Source organism: Talpa occidentalis, unplaced genomic scaffold (assembly GCF_014898055.3).
Source record: "Talpa occidentalis isolate TD23 unplaced genomic scaffold, MPIMG_talOcc4v2.1 talOcc4.13, whole genome shotgun sequence".
Taxonomy (NCBI): Eukaryota; Metazoa; Chordata; class Mammalia; order Eulipotyphla; family Talpidae; genus Talpa; species Talpa occidentalis.
In genome coordinates, this window is record NW_023601322.1 from 15,906,901 (window position 1) to 15,931,639 (window position 24,739).

At 36.4% G+C, this 24,739-nt stretch overlaps 1 protein-coding gene across 2 annotated transcripts in view; it reads right to left on the minus strand.

The window, feature by feature from the left end:
• The window catches only part of DCC (DCC netrin 1 receptor), a 1,038,093-nt gene that overhangs the window by 500,196 nt on the left and 513,158 nt on the right, over positions 1 to 24,739 (minus strand). For both annotated transcript variants that reach the window (XM_054694039.1, XM_054694040.1), the window contains exon 5: positions 23,760 to 23,896. In XM_054694039.1, coding sequence (XP_054550014.1) covers positions 23,760 to 23,896 — 137 coding nt within the window. The remainder of the gene's footprint in view (positions 1 to 23,759; positions 23,897 to 24,739) is intronic.

The following is a 24,739-nucleotide window of genomic DNA, read 5'->3' on the forward strand; positions in this document are numbered from 1 at the left end:
GTAGCCATAACTGAGGAAATAGATTCAGTCTTATATACCAATATCCATAAAACGGAACAGATGGAGGTTTTTAAATAACTGATTATAACCCTTCCCTTCTTTTTTATTAAATAAGAAGGCCACACAGACTTCCTTAAACATCTTTGAATGTGAGTTATACAAGCTATTTATCTCTTCTTTAAAAGGAACTTATTTAGAGCCTTTTACAAACAAATTATATTTGATAGTTAGAAAGCTGATGCTCAGGAGTTATAATGTAGTGATGGCTTTCCAAAGAGAAGAGTTGCTTATTTAAAGAAAAGGCCCATCAGCCCAGATCTATGACATGGACCAGGGAAGAAAAATGATCTTTTGTGAGTTTGTAAGACATAGTCAGAGTGAGTAACTCCAGAAACAAGACAACATGTTTCAATTAAAAAAGAGTATGTGACATGGATGAAGTACAGAATATTATTCTAATTGAAATAAGCCAGTCACAGAAAGATACATTTTGCATGATCACTTATCTGTGATCTCTTCTAAAAGAGCTAAATTCATAGAAAGGAAGAGGAGAGCAAAGAGGGGCTGGAGGGAGGGGAAAATTGGGAGTCTTCAGTAGGCATCAAGTTTCAGTGTGACAAGATGAATGAGTTTCAGAGATCTACTGTATAGCATTGGACATAGGTCCACAATAACATACTATATACTTACAATGTTAGAAGATAGAAATGTTGAAATAAAAAGAAAAAATATATTATAAAATAAAAAGTTTAAAATTGAAATTCCCGTGAAATTTCCCTTAGACTTTCAGTTCAGAGAATAATGACATAGTAAGATGGGTGAGGTGAAAAATTAAAAAAAATAAAAATAAAAAGATCGATGGAGAGAAATATAAAAATATCATGTAGATTAATATGATTTAAAAAATATTAGTCTCCAATCAATATAGGGGGATATGTGAAAATTTAATATTTTTAAGGACAGAATTCAACAAAATCCATCTTAGTATCTAACAGGCTGCTTGTGTACATAGGTCCTCAAGAAATATTTGGCAAATCTTTATGAATGTCACTGATGAGATTTTGGCATGATAGTTTTTATATAGCATGATAGTTTTTATATAGCAGAAATGCTATATATTATTGTTCTCAAAGTTTCCAAATAATTTTTAAAAAGGCAAAATTTATTAGCAGGAATTAGAATTTTAGACTACTTGACAAGTGTGTTGCCACTGAGTGCCCAGCAGAGAGGCTGAATAAACCCCAGACAAGGACTTAAAATCCCTCTAGAGGCAAGTGGTCATCTCGTTACCACCTATAAACACAGATCCTCTCAGCTTCAGAGTCAAGTCCTAATAGTATTTCATTCAGCAGCTATCAGTCATCAGCACTACTTAACTTCCTATTCTCTCTGGGAAGCTATAAATTAGGAGAAAAAGAACTGAAACAAATAATAGGAAATATAGTAATCAGGAATGATTTCTTGACTATCCTACCTGTTCATCTTCAGAAACCTCTTAATTACATTTTGAGAGAATCTGCCCCTCATTAGACAGGGAAAGAAGGGCCTTTTCTTACTTCCAAGGATGCCCCGTCTTCTCTCTTACCAACAGTTTATTTGCTTTTCTTCCGGGTCATGAAAAGTTTCAGAGTCAAGAACTCTTCCAGATTTGTGTCAGATACAACACAAATCCTGACTTGGCCTCTCAAGTTGCTGAGAGTATTCTAACAATAACTTGCAGTAAAAGCTCTCCCTTCCTGGTTCCTGCTTGAATTCTCCCAACAAAGGTATGACTTTTGCAGGTCGAGACTGTTCATCACAGTTTTACAGATGAAGGAAAAGGACTTGGCAATTGTCATATCTGGAATCAAGCCTGATGTCTGAGAGAGTTTAGCATCATGATAAGAAAATGACATCTGGAGGTAGACCAATGTGAGTTTGAATCTTGACTCAGCTAATTCCTACATGTGTGAACAAGGACTGACTTAAGCTCTTAGAGTCTTAGTTTTCTTACCTGTTAAATAGAGACAATAATATATCATATCATGTGCGGTTACAGTAGATATTTAAATATTAAGTATACGGACAGAAGTAAGTATGCTCTCAGTGACTATAGTTCTTAGTATGTTCATTAGCTTGTTAATTAGCTCAGTAGCTGGAACAGACTCACAAGGATAAAAGCATCAGTAGGTTAGCCCACAGGCTGTATGTGTATAGGAGAGAGGAAAGAATATGGATTTCAACCTTGACTTGGGCAGCTATTAATTATATATGAAAGTTATTTTATATTTTCTCAATCTCAGTTTTCTAATTTTTTAAAATGGATATAAGGATGAATATATAACTAAGTTGTAGTGAAGAGAAGCATATATTCACGTGAAATACATATGCTATTTGGTCTACAGAGTTGCTCAATAACTGATAACCTCTTATTCAGTATCATTCTCAATTGTAGAAGATTCTTTCCCATTCCATTCCAGGTCACAACCATTCAGAATGAGACATAGATATACATACTTTCAAACCACACACTGTGATAGAATTAGTGGGTAAGAAATTACCCAATATTTGACTAAATAGGGTGGTTTTAGTGACAGATGGGAATCAAGAATGACTTGTAGGGAGTTTTTATGAAATTATCACACGCTAAAATAAAACAGACATGACAGCACATTTAAGATGTTTTCTGTATCCTTGATCAAGAATAACATTAATCATGATCATATTCATTTATAATTTTATGTCTTCTAAAGACCATACCACTAATATCATTTTACTTTATTTAGTTACAATACTTAGAGAAACATACTTCTTTCTGTTTTTGTTCCTTAATAACTAAGGTTAGAAGGTTATATGTCTTTCTATCTACAAGAGATTGAGATTACTGACTTATTTTAAAGGCCTAAACTTGATCAGTTCCTCTTCAAGAAGTCACAGCTATCTCCTTACAATTATCACCACAGTGTACACTAAGTCTGAAATTCTACCTGAAAATGAATCCATCTGATATTTTCTCTTTGTCCTTATTTTGCTTAGTAGTATATCCTCCAGTTACATTTATATTGTCACAAATGATAAGACTTCACATTTTTTGTGGCTGAGTAGTAGTCCACTGTGTATATATATACCACATCTCCTTAATCTACTTATCTGTCCTTTGGCACATGGGTTGTTCTATAACTTGACTATTGTAATAAGCAATACAATGAACACTCTTTTAATTAAAGTTTTTGTACTTATCAGACATTAACTTAAGGAACTCGGGACACTGAGGTATCATTTTATGAAGTATACACAATTCAAAAGACTTTCTAACACCCTCAGTTCCCTTTGAGGCTTTCAAAATATGAATCTCATTTTAAGAAGGGAAATACTATTCTCCAATTATCCGCATTACCAAGGAAGGATCCCAGTTTTCATCAAATTTCTCATTCTTGGTATGAAGTGAGATGGAGAAAAGTTATTCATCAGAATGTTGTTTTTCTTACTCTGGTTTTTTGTCAGATTTTAATAATTTCATTAATATCACTTCCCAGTCCTTTAGAAATTACCAATAACAGAGAAAGTCCCCTTCAAATTTTTAGTGTTAAAAATAAAAATAAACGATAAGCATTCATTATTTTCTCAAAGAATTAAAATCTTTAACAGTAAATCAAAAATGAGCCCTTTGCAAGTGATGCAGAAGATACTTTCACATATCAATTAAAAGAGCCTAATGACATATACATAAAAATTACAAAATGTTATTACTACTGGTACGCATGAACCTTCAGTCATACTTTTCATACATTTCACTACACATCAGTCATTGCCTTCATATGTCACCTTCTACTTCTGTCAGTTAGGAATTAAATTGCTTAAATGGACATAATTATATATGCACAATTATTATAGCATATAGGATGAAAAATCAAAGGCAAATGCCCAAAACAATTTTAAATAAAAAATAAAATTTACCCAACACTAAAATACTCATTATCAATGTAGCCTAAAGGAAGAAGCAGCAACATAAATAATGCCATTCTAGATCCTCTATCAGGCTTTCATATTTTGAAAGTACATATTTATGTGACATTTTTATCAATCTAGACAATTGCCAGTAAAATTTCTAGTTCTGTCTTTTCAGTTACTGCTAACATTAAAACCAAAGAAAACACTACACTAGAAGATGCAGACAAAGAAAAACCCCAAATGGTGCTAAACTAAAAGTCGGAGGTACAAAGTAAGATAGAGGAAATAATTACAATAATAGTCATCTGAATGCTTAATTCATAGGAAGCATAATAATAACACTCTAATTTAAATATTCATAAAATTTTGTAATAAAGCTACCAAGCCATACCAGTATTCAAACATAGACTATTTGTTTCAAATATCTTAGGACAATAAATTGTGTAGACACTTCACATGGATACGCAAACCTCTCCTTGGAACAGGCAAAGCATTTTCAACTGGGTAAATATGAACAAACATAGCAATCACCTACTTGCAATTAAAAGACACACCTAGAAAAGACTTTACATACAGAAGACGATAGTTTTAAAATATTTGAAACAACAAACAACAGAAATAAGATGGGATATTTATAGAAACAATGTAAAATAGAAAACTAATTTCAGTAGTGTAATAAACATAAATACAAAAATCAGATAAAAAGAAAACAAAGTGTCTATAATCTAACTCAACTTTAGCACATAGCAAAGAATCCTAATACTGGTAAAATTAATGTAAAATATATTACTGCTTTCACACCATTACTGCCTATCTTATACTAACAAACTACATGATTAGTGGCAAAATCCTGAGGCAGTAAATGATTTTAAAACTCATAAACATAGAAAATAGTACTGTGGCCATCTTTACATAATGAAACTAAGTGTGATTTTTCTTCTATTCTTTATTTTCAAAATTACCTATAATTTATGTATATATATTTCATTTATAAGGACAAAATACATTTGTATTAAAGGAAAGCAAATATAAATTTATACATATGTATATGTCTGTGTATGAATGTGTGTGTCTTTATACACAGATGCACAAATATATGCTAAAAATACTTCAAGACTACAATAATGCATCAAGCATCAGTTTTTGGACTTTATTTTTCGTGAGAATGCATAAGAGAGGTCTTTATTTTTACCCCTAAGAAAATATCCAGAATATATAGCTTCCCTTTTATAAGCCATTTTGGACTTCATTTCCCATAAATAAATATTTATTGTGTTCCTGATTACCTTGCAGCTTGCAAATCCCCCCATGGAGAACAACATCTGTACATCACTCACCGTATATAAAGAAACCCTACATTTTCTTCCTTTCTTTCTTTTTGTCCTAAAGTTGCCTTCGAGCTTCAAGAGAGTTCTCTTAGGGGCAGTATTTTGAATTTGTTGAACCTGTCAGCACTCTACTTCCCAACATCCTTCATGGACATGCATTTCATTGTGTCCCTTTTCGCCTATTTTTTTCTGAACTGAAAATTTCTCATCTGGTCTTACTGTTTCATTCCTTTCGCCACTTCAGTTAACCTTTCAGACTCTTCCATTTTATGATCTTAATGCAATGCACTGTGTAGAACTATGGACTCTAATCCATGTACAAAAACATTACAAGTTTTGTTCAAAGATTTAACAAAATTATATAATACCATTTCTTTTCAATTGTGTCACGGTTATCTCTGACATTTGGTTGACCTTCGGAACTGTCATTTTATATTGGACTGTCTTCAAAAGATAGATGGCATAGATTCAGATATCATTTATTCTAGAACCAAGTAATAACAGAGAGTACTTCACTTTATCAGCAGAGTTTGGATTATATTTCCCCAGATACATTACTTTACACTTTCCACAGTTGAAATTTACCCACCATTATTTTGCCCATTAATAGAGCATTATAAAATGTTCTTGTTTGAACCATCTTTCTCACAGTTGAAACAGCTTCTGTCATCTGCAGACTTTAAGATCTGTCTCTGTGGATTCAGAATGGCCCATCTCCTTCCCAGGCTCACACTCTTACTAGTTGATATAACTGGAGCCATGTGGAGTTTTGTTTTGTTTTTTGCTCTGATCTTAGCTCAATTCAACCTCACGTTGTGATACTAATCCTAGGTAATAGAGGGTAATTCAAGAACTTGAGAGGGTGAGAAGGTCAGACATTTTGTAGATCTACTTTTTCTATTTCACTTCAGCAACTGTTATTTATGACCACACCTCATTTTTATCCTTCAATATTACCAACATGTTTGTGTCTTTGAACAAGACCTTCTAACCCTACTTCTGTTTTTAAGTATGGATGTTTTGCTTTATGCTTGCTAATATTCTCTGTCCTCTGCTAACTGCCAGATTGGTTTTCTTATTCTTAAAGCACTTGTTAAGAATCACCGGTTCTGGGTCTCCCTGATGGCACAAGGGGTTAAGTTGCAGCACTGTGGGGCTATCTGCAGCCACTGCAGCATGATTTCAATCCCCAGCCAGGGAGCCAACCCACATGGAACAGCAGACCTCTCCTGTCTTGCCTGATGCTTCCCTCAGCAGTGTATTTTGGTAGATCCACCTGTTCTGTTCCCCACTCTGTCTCTGGTGAATCCTTTCACCCTCCCACACCTCTGGTCTGTACCCCAGTTCTTGTATGCATAAATAAATAAATCTTTAAAAAAATCACTTCTAAGAAACACTTTCCTGGTCACAGCCACAGATTCTGATTTACTAAGTCAGGGCAAGACCAATGTATTTGCATTTCTAACTTGTTCACAAGTGATGCTAATAGTATTGGCATGAAAACAATGGCTTGGTTACAGGACTTTCATGATTTCCATCTGTTGGTCAACATATCTCACCAATTCATTTGGGTTGTCTTGATGGGATTTTCTACATCAAAGGGCCCCCCATTCCTTCCTCTAACCACTGTATGTGGTTGTAACAATGCCAATTCTAGTTCTGCTTCCTGAAACGGCAATGATGCCAATGGCAACGATGAGGAAACTTCATTCCCACATCTTCGAGGGGAGATAAACATAGCATCTCCTCTATATAGTTTTAAGTTATTAAAAGAGAAAGTGAGGCACTTTGCACCAAGCCTGGCATATAATGAGTATCCAATAGCTGTGGGTTATCAGAATATCAATGTGGCTGATGATGGCAACATATCATTCATTCAACATTTTTACTTGTTTGTTTCAGGGGAGAAAACAATGAACATAACTGATAAAGTCTCTGTTATGGTGGAATTTACGTCACTGGAGGAGACAGCAATGGTTATTGAGTACATAAGGAATATATTGAGGGCCTCCCTGGTGGCACAGGTGGTTGAGCACAGCTCTGTGAAGCTGTTCGCAGCCTCTGCAGCACCAGTTTGATCCCTGGCCAGCCAGAGAGCTACCCACACCCACACGGCACAGCAGACCTTTCCTGTCTCTCCCACTGCTTTCCTCAGCAGTGTATTTTGGTCGTCTGCCTGTTCTTCTCCCCACTCTGTCTCTGGTGAATTCTCTCACCCCCCCACCGGCCTGTACCCCAGTGCTTGTATAAATAAATAAATCTGAAAAAAAATACATTGAGATAAAAATTACAGAGGGAAAAGTAACAATACAGAAGCACAAAGTAAGTGGGAGGTACTGATTCAGTGGGAATGGAAAAGAAACCCCATAAGAAGGTGACATTTGTGCTATAATCTGGATGAGTCGTCAGCCATGTAAAGAGCAGAGGGAAGGGACTTTCAGACATGGGGAGCTTCTTAAATGTCCTGAGTCTGGAAATTAGTTTGTTCAAAGAAAAAGCAGGAGACCCCAGTATTGGTGGAAGCTAATGAACAGATGAACAGAGATAGAATATGAAGTTAGAAAGGTAAATGCAAGTGGTTGGTTGAAGGTAGCAAGGAGGTTTTAGTTTACTGTAAGAAAAATGGAAGGCATTTCAGAGTTTTAACTTCTAAGATAGGAACATCCTATGTTCTGAACAACCAATTTTTTTAAAGATTTTTTTTTTCACTTATACAAGAGCTGCAGTACAGGCCAGAGGTGTGGGAGGGTGAGAGGATTCACCAGAGACAGAATGGGGAGCAGAACAGGCAGATGGACCGAAATGCACTGCTGAAGGGAGCAGCAGGTGTGACAGGAGAGGTCTGCTGTCATGTGGGTAGCTCCCTGACTGGCCAGGAATTGAACCCGCACTGTGGAGGCTGTGGACAGCTTCACAGTGCTGCGCTCAACCTGCTGCACCACCAGGTGAAGAACGCCAAGATAGAGAGAAGTAGGTAGGTTTAAAATATACTCTGGGGGTAGAACTGTTATGGATTTAATATAAAGTATGAAGAAGAGCGAGCTTAGAGCCAGTGACTGGGTTTAATATATTGCAACACTGAGGCTATAGTCATTAAAACAAACTCTATGTATTTTGACAATTTTCATGTGTATTATATATGTGGATGATAAATATTCCTTTTTATTCAAAGCTAATCTAACTGCAAATACTTATTATTCTGGCTGATTTTCTTTCTTAATAATTTACCATGTTGACATTTTTCATAGTCTTTGGTAAAGTATAAATAATAGCAGCTCACTTCTTAAGCAGTCGTAAGAAAATCTGTATTATTTTTAGCTCAAATTACTTTTAAATAATAGTTGATATGTTTTAATGTTGTATATATCCCAAAATGTAGTTCATTCCACTACACTATACAATTCACCCAAACCAGTGATACATTGATCTTCTCTCACTTCTATCACTCTAATCCTTGCTTTCACAACTTTGATTCAATGATCTCTGTGTCATGGTAAGTTTTACTGTCTTGCTTATGGTCTACTATCCTCAGTGTGACTTCTGGTGTGCTTTTCAGCACAGTTCTTTCTCCTCCAAGAGTTTTTCTGGAACGTTAGTAGATGGCAAGAGCTGCCCAACTTGTGACATAAGATCTGAACAGGACTTGCTATTCTGAGGTTGAGTAATCAAGTAGAATGCCCGCTAAAATGCCTGTGGATAATAACAATAATGGTAACAATGTCATATATCAAGTGCATGCTTTATTCTAGGCACTGCTGGAGCTGCATGGAACACACATTATTTCGCTTAGTCTAATCTTCATCACAACTCTGCAGGCTACATATCATTGGTTCATTGCACAGACAGTGCTTAGAAAATGAGTGATGTGTTCATGGTCCCTTGCCCAGTAACACACTCAGGTGTGAACTAGAACAGGTTAGAATAGGGAAACGAGCAAGAGAATAGAAAAAGCAGGTGTGGACAGAATGAAAGATGAGGGTCATAATCATGCAAATGATCCTGATTTTAGTGGAGACACTGATAAGCATAAAGTGTCCATAAAACATTCTGCTGAAAAGAAAACCAAGGGACATGCAGTGGAAGTGAAAAAATGAGAACTAACTTGTTCCTGTTTGTAAGCAAAGGGGTGAAGAGGCACTGAGTAGAAAAACTCACTGATATCGTCTCCTGGGGCCAGAATTTCATCCATTATTATTTTATTATTGCTTTAAAATTCAAACAAGGAAAATTCAAAATTCCAGACTCTTACTCTACCTGCCTGCATATATCTACATAATGACTATGCATAGTCTTAATTCCCGAGGAGGTATTTTTGCGAGCTAAATTATCATTCTAAAGGAGAAATACAATTTTATCTGCACCATGCCCACTTCCATTTGGCTAACCACCCTTTAAGAATCACACACACATACAGACGCGAACCAAACATCCCCCAGCACATTTGAAATTTCTTTTGTTTCCAAGCACCGTGAATTATTCCTAAACATTCAGCAGTAGAATTCACAAACTACTTCACGAATGTCAGTAAGAACACACCAAGAGAAAACAGAAATATGTAATTTAATCACATGGGCTAATTATTTTCTTTGCTGGTTCTCGAAAGAAGCAGTGAATGCAAACTCAGAAATATCATTTATTTTTCCTTAGCAGGGGGGAAGCACTGGACTGTGATTTAAATGGCATCCTGTTGATCCTTACAGAATGTGTGATGGGTCTGAACTACAATAATAAAAAATCTGGCAAACATTCATTAACCATGGCAGAGATCCCCTTCTGACTGGGCAATTTCCAGTGAACTGTGTACAGTGAGCTACACCTACCAATAAGCCAAACTGGTGTAGCGTTATTACAGTTACTACTGATACCAAGAGATTCTTCTGTTACACCCCTTCAGTCTCCAAACACAGGGGAGAAAGGTTTTTATTCTGTAGCCTTTGCTAATTGCATGCAGTATTTCCCCACAGTATTTTTTAACTCTATTAGAGATTCTGAGAAGTTCAGTAGCATATACTTACTTTATCTGATCCAACATTTTCCAAACTGACATAATCACAAAGGGATTTTGTTTTGTTTTGGTATATCTCCTTTTTATATATTTGTTAAAAATACCTAAAGATAAAACTACAGCTTGGGGAATGTTGGTAAAGAAGAAATTTTAGCCTGCATTTTTATCAGATGTCTCTCCTGAATATGTAGCTGCTGTATATCATTGTCCATTTTGCACATACTGAACTTGTACTTAAAATGCATTTCACAAGGAGTAACTACCAAAATATTTCTATTGCAATGTAGGCAATTTTGCCATGTCTTAATTTTAGTGAGTTAAAACTTTATGCATGGACCTGCTTTTCTGAACAACAAAAATATGGATGGACAGGAGAAAGAATATTTAAAGTCTGAGCCTTGTGTACAAAGTTTCTTTTTGCCACAGGAACTAACTGAATGAAACAGGTCTTTTTTTCACATATTGAAATTCAACATTCAGAATGAAAATCCAAATTCAACTCAGTGAGAGAAAAATATGCATGGTTTCTAAATGCTTCATGTCAACTAGTATGTTCTTATTAACTAGTATACACGATACTGGGGTCAGTAAACATCAGGGACCCAACCATCCACCTAAGAAAGAAATCTGAATTCTACATGATTACAACTCCCTATGTGAGTGTCAGGGGAAAGTGCCTTACCAATGCGGTGTGTACAACTAGCAGAATTAACAAGACATTATGAAATCATGGGGAAGGGAGGAGGTTGGATCTAGTGATTCATGAGCAGTGCACAGAAAGATCAATTTCAAGCCAAGCAGCATCAGTTTGAAAGAACAACAAAGCCAAAAACAACAGCCTCTGTAACCTACACAATTTTCCACAAGTATCCAAGGACTTTACATTGTCCTTAGCAATTCTTTTGAGTGACTTTCCATTTTATCTGTTCCTGTGAAAGTGATGAATCTCACTCACTCCATATAACTCTGTCCATAAAAATTTATCACAAATAAATAATAAAAAGTCAAGTAAAACTCAATTAAAAATGGTCAAGGTCCTCCCCTGGTGGCGCAGGTGGTTGAGCACCACGCTGTGAAGCTGTCCTCAGCTTCTGCAGTGCCAGTTTGATTCCCGGCCGAGCAGGGAGAAACCCACATGGCACAGCAGACCTCTCCTGTCCCGCCAGCTGCTCCCCTCAGCAGTGTATTCCATCAGTCTGCCTGTTCTGTTCCCCACTCTCTCTCTGGTGAATCCTCTCACCCTCCCACGAATCTGGCCTGTACCCCAGTTCTTGCATAAAAATAAAATAAATATTAAAAAAAATGGTCAGATGATATGAACAGACGTTCCTTCTATAGAAAGAAACACAAAAGATCAATAAGCCCACGAAGAGGCACTGAACATTATTACTAACGAGGGAAATGCAAATCAAGCACTATGAGATACCACCTAATACCACCTAGGCTGGCCAAAGTCTAAAAAGTTGGCCAATAACAAGGTGACAAGGATGCAGAGACACAGAAAGTCACATTGGAAAACAGTCTGATAATTCCTTGGAAGATGAAAGATAGAGTTACCATAGAATTGAGAACTGAAAGCATGCCCATACAAAAACTTGTGCATGAATATTTATAGCAGAACTATTCATAATATGCAAAGGTGTAGACAATCCAAATGCCCGTCAACTACTGAATTGATAAATAAAACAAGGAATATCTATACATGGGATATTATTCAACCATTAAAGAGATGAAGTACTGATATTTAAGAATAAACCCTGAAAATATTATGTTATTTTTTTTTGTAAACCAATCACCAAAGACAACATATTCTATGATTCCATGGGTATGAAATGTCTTGAAAAGTAAATCTATAAAGATAGAAAGTGGATTTGTGTTTGCTTAGGGCAGAAGGAAGGGAGTAATATCTAAAGGGTATGGGGTTTCTTTTCGAGGTTATAAAAGTGTTCTAAAATTGACTGTGGTCAGTATGGTGTTGGCACATTGTGATTATACTGAAAACCATTAAATTGTACATTTTGAATGCAAAGTTGTATAGTAAATGAATTATAATGAATGTTATCTCAATAGAATTGTTTTAAAATAATTAGGCAAGAAAATTATTGCATTTTCAACACACGTTTGTTGAATGAATAAATGCAACAACTAATGCATGGTATAGAAAGAGAATCCAAATTCTTGAATGATTCTATTATTTTAAAAAGTATACTCTTGGGTCCCTAGTGGCATCAGGGTTAAGTCTCAGCACTATCATGCTATTACCACTGAGGCCAGAGTTCAATGCCCAGCCAGGGAGCTAACCCACAAATGGCACAGCAGAAGTCTCCTGTCTTGCCCACTGCTCCCCTTAGCAGTACATTTCAGTAGATTTGCCTGTTCTGCTCCCCACTCTGTCTCTGGTGAACCCTTTCACCACCCATGCCACATCTCTGGCCTATACCCCAGTTCTTCTATGTATAAAGTTAATATCTTTAAAAATAAATAAAAATCTCAAGGTGGTTTGCTTTTAGGTACACTGCCACCAGATGGTGGGAGACTTGGTCTTATGGTATAAATTTCTGTGTATGAGTATCAGTTCCAATCTGGTGGTTCTGATCAAATACATCATACTAAAGATGAGTCCACACCTTACTATATAAAATTACTGAATTGGTAGTGTCTAAATATATGGACTAATAAACCAGAAAAAATCCTCAGAATGTGTAAAAAGAAATGCCATACTTTTTTCCCCTCTTGAAATTGGCGAGCACAAATGATATTCTCTTGCTAACTTTAATTACAACACTCTTGCCTAATTTTGTTTGAGTCCTATCACAGAGTCAAACTCCTTCTGGGATAATGCGTAGTTTAGTACTTCAGACAACTTTGGCATGAAATGCCCTTTTGGGCAGTTTTCCACAACTGTCAGCAGTTCTTCTGCTCCTGAACCACAGATGGTCAATTCACCTTGCTGAGATTGTTAGGGCTAATTAAAATAATAGCCTTAGATTGCCTTTTTAATGTTCTGAATTAGTATATAGTCTTTGCTTTTCCCTCTGTGGTCTTGATTTCCTTTCCTATCTGTCCAAGAAAGAATAAAAAAAATAGTCATAACCAACTCAAGGATAAATGCAAGAAATGGTTCAAGTTGTTTACTCTAATGGAAGAGAGGGAGAGAAAAGAGGGCCACATAGTGGTCTTTCAAATAATAAAGAAAGAATAAATCATACTACTAATCCAACTAAGATTTTCTGGTTATAATTCTAATACCAATTTATTTTATTACTAACAACATAAACTTATCCTTTTTCTTCTGCTATTACATGTACACATTCAATTAAGTGTGCATGTATTAATTTCGTAATAATTAATTTCAATTATTTTGGACAAGACATTTGCATCCTTTTGAGACAGCTGTGGTCTCAGGTGAGGAGAGTAGCTCTCATAAGAAACCAGGACATTAGGGACTCTCTGGTGGGACAGGGGTTTAAAGACACAACACTATCAAGTTATTAGCAACCACTGCAACATGAGTTCGATCAGGGAGCTAACTTACATGGTGCAGCAGACTTCTCCTGTCTTACCTGCTGCTGTTCTGCTCCCCACCCTCTCTGGTAAATCCTCTCACCCCCTGCACCTCTGGCCTACACACCAGTGCTTGTATGCATAGATAAATCAATCTTTTAAAAAAACAGCACATTAATGGGAAAAACACCTAACAGATGATATTTCATTTTTTAAATTGACTTTTGCTTTATATTAGGCATGTGTATCCTATGTTTGGAATCATATTCCTATGTGGAAAAACTTGACTGATTTCAAAATGTTTGACAAATATTTACTGAAGAATAATCAACGTAAACTTACCCAAGGCACTACTTTTATTACTACAATCATGCAAAGAAACTGGATGGAGGGAGTCTGTAGGGTAAGTGATTTTCAGGCTTTTCTGCCCTCCTGCCATTAGCATTGCTCTGCCTGATGGGGCACCTGCACTTGTTACATTGTTATAAGTTGTGTTGTGTACTTCTGTGGGCCATGACCTAGTATTGAGAGATATTCACCAAGAGAAGCAGAGGCAGGAGAGAGGCAGCAGGGAGAAGGGGGAAAAGAACACAAGAGAAGCCCAGAGTGAAGACTTGCTGGGGGCTTGGAGGCCTACCAGCCTCCTGGCCCCCCAGCACTCCTGCCTGCATGTACCTGATTGCTGCATTACATGCAAAAACTAAATAAAAGCCTGAGAAATCCACCAAGGGCCCCAGGACTCTCCTTTACCCCGGTCTGCTCCGATCATAGAAAATCTGCTCAGTGCCCTTCCTGGCACTACAGAGTCCCTGTTAATAAAAGCCAATTACAAATAGACATGGAATTTAAGGACTGTGTAGTGCCAGGAAGGCACAGAGCTGGATCTCTATGACTTTAGCAGACAGGATAAAGACAGTCCTGGAGCCCTTGGTGGCTTTTTCAGGCTTTTATTGAGTTTTTTGCATGTAGTGCAGCAATCAAGTACACGCAGGCAGGGGTGCCAGGGTCTAGGAGGCCGAAAGGCCTCCAAGGCACCAGCAAGTCTTCACTCTGCGGTTCTTTGACCTGTTCCATCCTTCTCTCTCCTGCCTTTGATTCTCTTGGAGAATATGTCAATACTGCAGGCATGGCCTACAGAAGTAAACAACACAACTTGTAATAATGGAACAAATGCAGGTGCCTGCCATCAGGCATGTAATCCTATCGGTGGGAGGGCAGAAAAGCCTGAAAATCATTTACCCTACAGACTGCTACTCAGGAGGAAACAGTGATGTTGTAAATTCAGGAGAACAGAGTTCAAACAAAGAGTTACACATTAAATAGAAGGATAATTATATTAATACATTTTATGATAACTATTTTTGACTTATGGCCTAAAATCCAACATGGGTGATGCCCCAGCAAGTCTATAAAGGTGATAACTGAACACCATAAATGGTGCTACTTACTTGCCAAACAAATGGATGTGTCAATTCCCTACTTGGCAAATATACCTCTATAGAAAGTATCAACTAATATCACATGATTCAGTAAAAATATTATCAAAAAATAAAAAGTTACAAAGTCATCAATTTTTAATTATCATGTTTCCTTCCATTAGTAAACACATCTGAGATTTGATGGTGTGTGAACATTTAAATGCTTGTAGTAAATTGGATTTATAGAGCATATGTAAGAATTGATTTAGAAAAGATAAAACAATTTCTTTGAAATAAACATTAAAATTGGGGTAGATCATTCAAAACTGTAAAATCTAAATTGTAGCAACCTTATACTTAGGAAGTACTAAATAGATGACAACGACATTGAAGAAATAAACAAGATGAAGAAACATTAAATTTATAAAGATCTTACAGCCACACTTCACCTATCATATAAACTGATAAATGGCTTTTGACGCATTTCTATTATAAGAGGGGCATGTCTCAATAAAACTGATCAAGAATCCTGTTATATGCACAGAACACCCACTGTCTCTGTGGCTATATTAGTATTGTTAGGGGGAAAGAATGTCCTGAGCGAATTCCATACAGGCTTTGTGGATGCCAGCCCCACTCCAGCTGGCAACTACACTGGGAACTACAGCTCCCAGGATCCCCAAAGGGAAGTTGCAAGGATCTAAGGGCAGAGTTAAGCAGCCATTTTCTCTCTTTGTAAATAAAAACCAGCCCTGTTAGTGGGGTCGGGGGCACTTGACTCATGCTCTTGGCCAGGTGGGTTTGGTCTCGGCGGGTCATTTGGGATTCCAGATCAGCGGAACAGGTAGGATGCATTTAATAATTTATTTCCCTCTTTTCTCCCTGATTTGTACATTTCCTCATTCCCCTTCCCTTGTAAATAAATCTTTGTTAACCTTTTGTGTGTGCCTGCAGTGTAAGTCCCTTTTAAGTGCACAGGTGAGGACCTATAGTCAGGCAACCCGTTTTAGAGCGGGGTTGCCCTGTAACAGTATGCGTGGCTGTCATAACAAAATACCACCGACTGGGTGATTTAGACAAGAAAGATTATTTTTTTTTTGTAGTTCTAGAAACTGGAATTCTAAGATGAAACTGTCAACAAGGTTGGTTTTTGGTAAGATGAAGCTGTCAACAAGGTTGGTTTCTGGTAAGACATCTCCTCTTGGCTGGCAGATGGGACACTGTATCTGTGTCCCTTACATGTCCTGCTTTCTGTGTGTGTGCACTGAGAGAAAGCAAACTGATGTGATGTCCTCTTCTACAAGGACACAAGTTAGACTGGATTAGGTCTCGCCTCATGACCTCATTTAACCTTAATTATCTCCTGAAAGTTCTTATCTCTAAATGCAGACAGATGGGGTTTCAACTTCAGTATATGGGGCCTCCCTGGTGGTGCAAGGGGTTAAGACGCAGCACTATCAAGCTATCTCCAGCCACTGCGGTATGAGTTAGATCTCTGCCCAGGGAGCTAACCCACATGATATAGCAGACCTCTCCTGTCTCACCCACTGCTCCCCTCAGCAGTGTATGTCAGCTGATCCACCCGTTCTACTCTCCACTCTGTCTCTGCTGAATCCTCTCACTCCTCCACACCTATGGCCTACACACAGCTCCTGTATACATAAATAAATAAATCTTCAAAAAAATAAACCTTCAGTATATGAATTTGGGGAAAAATTTTCAGTATGCAATAGTGCTCTAGAAAAAAAATGAAATTGAGCTTTCAATGGAGAGCTTATGAACAATTTTGACAGAAAGTTAGATGACATAGGTACAATGCACATTCAACTGTATTTTTTATGTTTAAAACTCAGATGAGCCAGAGAACAAATAATGGTGTGAGTTGCCAAGATGAATAAAGCTGTTTTTAACTTTCTCAAAATCTAGCTGTGAAGACAGCATGACCAGCTGGCTATGGAAGTGCAGAAGAACATGTGAAATATAAAATGTTTCACAAATTTAATATCATTCTAATGCCACAACTTAATTTTTGTCCATATTTCCAGAGATTACTGCCAAAGAAATGTTTGTATATCATCAGGACATCATTATAAGATTCCTCCACCATTTATGAGAATCATGAGGAGACCAGTTGTTGCTTTTTTACATTTTATAGACGAGAGAAACTGTATGTAGAGAGTGGCACATGGATGGTTCAACATTTGTGGTACTTTGTCTCACTTCATTTTGGTTTTGCTTTATCTCTGCAATTACACTTCAGGCTTCTTATAATGGCTAGAACATCTTATTTGTCTTTATTTTCAAAATGATACCAGGCTGTGCCTTGCTAACCTGAGATCTACCTCTCCCAATTCTCGCCATCTAAACAGTCATCAGATTCTACTGAGACAAGAGCACCCGGGGGTCTCAGAAGCGCCTGTCTCATAAATGCCTTTGATCTACTGTTTCTGTCAGTAACTTTTTTGCAGCTTATGCATTCTTGAGGTTTCTTTTTAGCTTATCCTGGAATGGAAGGAGGCAGCTGCAGAACTCTGAGCCCAAACTGGTCAGAGGCAGATGATGAGGCATGTGCAGGACAAAGGTGACCACAGTACTGGGGGCTGATCTGATTGTGATATCAATATCCCTGCCTCCAGGTAGCAGTTGACCTCCATTTTCTGAACATGCAGCTATGAGAAAGCATGTTGTACTACTGTGTCTGCACCCCTGGGAGACTTCCAGAATGCACTTCTCTGGTTCTACCCACGACTGAAGCATGTGCCCACCACTCCTGCTTGATAATAAAAAACAAAACTGTTCAGTCTCCTTTTAAAGGCATCTCCCAGGAGCTCTGTTCCTTGCTCTTATGCCCAACAAATCCTGGTGCTTTCACCTCCACTCAGTGTTGCATCTGCATTACATTCTTGAGTGGGTTCTCAAGGAACTACTGGATGTAGCTGGTAACACTATGAGGAAGATCAGTCTTTACCAATGAAGGGACAGAGTCAAATAAATGTCCAGATAACTGCCAAGATGAAGCAGCTAGTAAGTCACAACTCAAAAATTTTCCATGTTTTCCCATTGCTCTTAAGGTAAAAATCTAAGAGTCTCTCCCATTACTCCCCTCAACAGTGTATATCAGTCAGTCTGCCTATTCTGTTTCCCACTGTCTTTAGTGAATCCTCTCAGCCCCCGCACCTATGGCCTGTACACCAGCTCTTGTATGCATAAATAAATAAATCTTAAAAAAAAAAAAAGAAGAGAAGAAGAGGAGGTAGTCAACACTTTGTTGCTGCTTTACTGGTAATAATGCTGGGGTCCAGTTCTTTCTCTGGGGCCAGAAACTGTAACTGGTGAGTCCACTATATACCCAGTTAGCCTTCATTTTTTGTTATTCAAAAGTATTTTGAAAAGAAAATAAACTACTATTGTGGCCTTTTCCATTCCACTACATTACAAATGATAGATTTTAACAAAAAGACTCAAGTAGGGGGTAACATCTGCCCCAAAGGACTTCTTAGAGGTGTTCCCCTAGGAGTCCTCATCTAAACTCAAACATCATGAAAAGCTTTATGAGCCACCCACGTGCTAGAGGAGACAGAGAACTCAGATTTGGCTTCAAGTGTTCAATTTTGTGCAAAGGGCTGACATAGTAGACTTACTTTTGTCCTACAAAGCCAGTCTGTGTCAATTCTAGCCAACATTTCTCTAGCAAGATAATGAGGCAAACAGCTGAGAAAAGCTACACACAAAAATAAATGTTAACAGTATATTGTTTATATTGCTACAGACTGTTTTAAAAGGGATCCCAGAATGCTTTCTGCAAAGTTCAAAAATATTTTTGTTTTCTCACCAACAGTTAGACATAATGATTTCTACTGAAGAGTGAACTTTCTACTCATTTCCTTCTGGTTGCATATGGAGAGTGTACAGTGTTCATACAAGGTTGGGTACTTTACTGGCTAAAGATCAAATTCCATTCTTAAGTGTGCATTTTTGCATAGATTAGACACTGAGCTGAGCCAAATTGCCTGAATCTATAGTCAGGATTGTATGTATGGAGGTGTGCGTGAAGCTGGGGATAGGTCAATGGAGGAAAGGTTGGGTGTGTTCAAAAAAGTGCCTATAATTCTTGAGCCAGAATGCTGTGCAATTGAAAAATAAGAATGAAAATAATACTGTATCTTAGTCTTGTGCTAAAATAATCGCTGTACTGTGATTTAAACATATTTTTGATAAAAACATATTTAAGCTGGTAACAGTATTCCAAGAAATTTCCTTTGCCTGATTCTTTTCAGAACCTGCCCAGCCACCAATGCCTCATGCCGCCCTGTCCTATAAGAGAGAGGGGAGATTATCAACTCTTCATGTCTTCAGAGTTTCCAAGTTAGCAGGCAATATGGTAAAAATCTTATGCAGAAGCCATTAGGATAGTATGGATTTGAAATTGTACTTCAAGTCCATTAAAATCAGAATTCAAACCTTGTTACGTTGTGTAGCCTTCCACAACATAGTGCATTGGATGCACTCAAAATAGCCCCACTGATACTATATTGATGGTTATTTTCATAGGTTGGGAAGAGTTATTATTAAGACTACATCCACACATTTGTTTACATTTTATTTTAGAAAAGGCTGTCTTAATCTTATCTAGTGTAGATTTCTCTAAGAAATTTAATTATTGAATTTTCAATTTTCATTTTATAATATAAATGCTTTCAATTACATTTAAGCATATTGAAAATTTTGAGGACGACAGCAACATTTCTTTGACTTTATTGTATATGAAATTATCCCCTGGTAGAAAAGTCAGTTTGTTCATGCAAGCTCACATTCAAAGATGGTCTACGTGCAAGAAAAGGATCATGAGTTGAAAGGCAAAATAAGAGTCTGATTAAATGGATGATTAAAGCTTGTAAGTGCAAGTTTGGGTTTCTTGTGGGATTTTATCTCATGAAGCATTTAAATTATGCTTAAATTCTAAAAATGATGAAAACTAACTTTGAATAACACTGATAATATTCTTTTCTCCTAATCTTTCACTTTAAATAAAAAGGGAATAAATTCTATTTTCAACATAAACTAAGTCCTTCAGGATGTGCTTAACTTTATAGCAGAAGAGTCAAAAACTACATCAAAGATTTTTATTCTATTGACATTCATTTTGAAGCCTGGGTAGAATAATTAAAACAGTGTTATAACTACCTCCTGAATTAAATCATATCAGATCTGTGGGAAATCTTTAAAATGTATACCCAGTTATCAAGAAGATTCCTTTAGGGATAAAATGAACCAAGATATAAATGCAGTTTTATCATTTTTAAAAAAAATTAACATTTCTTCTAATTTACACATTTAATTTGTAACCTCTAACTAGATTTGGAAGTAGGATGGTACATTTAGAATAAAAAATGTAGGTCTAATGGCAACAAAATCAGAAGTCACAGAGAAAAAGAAGTTGGTACCATAAACAATGTGTAATACATAATACATATACAAACACACATCCACACACACACACATCATGTTAGCCTCATTGCTATTCTTCCTATGTAGAGTTCCTGAAATCCACAACATACAGCTGAGTATTTTAAAAATTATTTTCCTCCTACACTGTTGGTGAGAAAGTAGAATGGTCCAGCTACTGCAGAAAGCAGCGTGGATGTTTCTCAGAAGATTGAAAATGGATACAACTGAGTAATTCCACTCCTCGGCATCACCAAAAAATTCAAAAATACTAATTTGAAAGGAACATTTATTATATGTTTTATGGTTGTTGGAACTTATTCTCATAGAGTAGTTTTATCCCTTTGTTCCTGCTCTTTTACCAACTTTTCTCTCTGCTACCTTGAGATTATCATAGTAGTTTCCACATTTCTTATTTGATGTGACTATAGGAATAGCCAATTATTAACTAAACTGAAATTTCAGAATCATCTCAATTGTATCACACAAACCTGCTTTATGTAGTCTAAGTCAGCTTCAGAAAAAGTAGACGATCAACACTGTTGCAATCAGGTCTGGGATTCCTGAATCAGAACTCCTGCCTTGGAGGCCTAGATCTCCTCTGCATGAACTGCAAGATCTAGGGGCAGTGACTTATTCTGTGCCTAGATGTTCTCATAAGTAAAATGGGATTGTGGTAACAACTAGTGTTGGGGCTGGGAATGGTGACTGCTTCTTCCTCAGAACAGACTTTTCCTCCTGGGGGATTGTGGAGTGGGGTCCTCCCATCTAAGACCCCTGAAGTCATCACCATTACCCCCATTCTCAATATCCACCATTTCTTGGTGGGAATAAGAACTTGAATAAATAACACAAATGATTTAAAAAGCTTGGAAGTATAGAGGAACCCCTTTCTCCTATCTTTTTCTCCCAGGATCACAACTGACTTAAAAGAGCAAATACTCTAGATTACCATCACCACCAGGGAGTGGGAAAGTCTATGATAAGTGGTAGCCTGCCCTGGTTCAAGATACCAGGGGCCAGCTGGGTGTGTGTCCCTCAGGCATATACAAACCCCGTACTAAACTTTACTTTTAGTAAAGGGGATACTGGAGTCACCCTATGCTTTACAGTTTCTTTCCAGATGGTACAGAATTAGAGCATGCAAGAGCACTGTTATATAATGGGTCCTGCCTACACACTTCCCAGAGGATATCATGAAGAATAAATAGTGCACATTGTAGCATTCAGTAAACACAGTCTTAAAAAAATGTGTGTATATCATAGATATGTATGTATCTACATATGCATATGTATTATTGAAAATGCTGCTTATGTAATATATTATTTTTAAACTGGTCAAGATTCACTAGCAATGATATAAGAGAGACATTACCTGTCATAAGAAGAAAATCAGTCTTCTAATGTCCTATAACTATAAAACTTCATGTGTGCATATATGCTTCAATGAAACATGAGTAATTTATGGACTAAAGCATGCCACTATCAAAATTATTTATCTTAGGGTGTAGAAAAGAAGCCTGCAGTAGGGGAAACCATCAGTGTTTTCTTTACTCATTCATATCTGAATAGAATTTATATATGTCAAATAGCACATAATTATTTCCTAGTAATTTATTCATTTCATAAAGAAAAGAATATGAGAACATATATGGATATATATGCAAATAAGGATAGGCATATAAGAATATATATGTATATATATAAGCTAATTTAACTTATCCTCAAAATTAGAATTTATGCACAATTGGTTTAGATATCAACAAAGCATTATAAGTGAAAATATTGTATATTAATTTGATATAAAATTTAACCTCAAGTATTTTCAATTAGAAGTTTACATATGATCAGTAAAAACTCCAGCTCATTTCACATCTACATTCGCTTTATAATCAGTGATGTTTACATTTCAAGAGAATTCCTATGGTTGCCATTTGGTGTTACTCTATTTTGATGTTATAAATGTGAAAGTTTTCTTTGTTTCTTTGTTTCACCAAGAAATGTCCACATAAAATACGTGCAAATTAAATTGTTGCCATTTTAAAGACAGCTGATATTTTAGTGAGAATAACTGCCACCTCTAAAACCAAAGAATTAAGGTTCTTTGGCTATTCTTAGTTTAATATTTATGGATCAAAGAACAAACAAGTCCATTGCCTAACCCATCACAGAAGTTATTACTCCACTCACAGATGAAAGCATTTTCTGAATAAACTTTAAAGACAAAAAAGCAAAATGGATGGCATGATATATTATGAGGTATGTTAGCAGATATAATCAGTGTACCATACCTTTTCTTTTCTACTGAATACGTTTTAAGAGCCTGTGATTTTTCCTGAACTCTTTAAAAGGGAAAAGATTTATTCCAGAGGAAAAAACCCAAAGTCTGGTAAGCAATATTTTTGTTGTTGTTACAGGGAAAAACAATTGAAATTCAAATGTTAAGCCACTTTCTCCAAACTGTATAATTCAAATGAAACTGGTAAAAGAAATCGGGAGCAGATGGTAAGATATGTGTCTGCTTGAGTACCTACTACAAATAAGAATCATTAATTTGTAATGATGCAGTGACCTTGCCTTTCTGAATAAAATGAACCCATCCATGTCCCTTAAATTTCTTTAAATTAGATTCTTGCTATGAAAGTTTTCCGTGGATGTATTTGACTTTAATAGTTCACTTTCAACCAAATATCTTCAGTTTTTTCATATTAACCAAACAACCTTACCAGCACATCTGAATTTAATGCCAGGTACCCTGTCCTCTCAAATAACTTCTGAGTTTTCTACCTGAGTGCAAATCTTTCATACAATTTCCTCATTCATTTTGGAAACTCTCACTTTTTACTTAACACAATTGTTAAATAATAATTTGTGATAGTTTCCGATGTATCACTGGAATAACTAGACTAGAGTGATGTACCTGGATTTTAATTAATGAGCAAGAATTCAAACACTGCATTTAACCCCTATGCAATTAATTAAAGTAGAGCCAGGATATTTATCAAGCACTGGAACTCTGCAATTTCACACTAATAAACATTGGAAGCACTTCAGTGATAAGCATTTAAAGTGTCACAGTAATATATTTTGAAGGGAACAATGTAAACTCATCTCGAGCCATTAACTTACCCAAGACGGTGAGCTCTGCAGAGGCACTAATATTCTCATTTTTATATGTGACAACACAGGTGTAAGTTCCACTGTCATCATCTGTCACATTGGAGATAAGCAAGTTGCTTCCACCCAACAAAGAATACTTTTTGGACCTGTAAGGCATAGGCATATGGAATTAGAGAGTAGAATGACATAAATATTATCAGGCATTTATTTTCATTGTCCCATCATATACCATAATCACAACAAATCAGACAAATTATTCAGAAGTTTAAATGAAATTCACAAAGGATCAAATTACAAAACTTGGAAAGAGTCTGTATCTGTATTATGGGGGTTTAATAATGTGGTATGTATTGATTACCACCACTGGAAGACAATAGGTAGTAATTAAATAAAGTAGATTAAACTCAGAAAGCTAGAGATAAAAAGAAACTTAGAATCTGGCGCAATTCTTTCAATGTAGATTTGAAGTCAACAAGCTCCAGAAAAATGATTCCCTATGGTGGAAGTCAATGTCCTGTGTCTTAACATCAGATTTAGTGATCTTTGTGCAAAGTCACATCTCTCACTGCACCGAGAATGTCTATTACATCCAGAGAAAATAACATGCTGAAGTTGCAACCAGATTTTTTATATGCTTTAATATTCTCAGAAATATTATGATACTGTATTATGTATTGTTAAATACATACTTATGGTAGATGAAATTTAAAGATAAACTTATTCTCCATGAAAGTATCTCACCACAGTACATAAATGTGTTAAAAAAACTAAGCATACTGGCCCTCAAAATCAATGAAATTAATTTCTTAAGTGAGATCCATTTAATCAAATGTTTCAGACTAAGTGTTCCATTATATTAAGTGTTTACTTCTTAACTTTGTCCTATTATTAATGTCCTGTAATTCAAAGCCAGCCAAGCTCTCCTCATTTAGTTATTTAAATATATGTTAGAGTAGCAATGGTGTGGGATACATTGAGAGTTTTAAAAA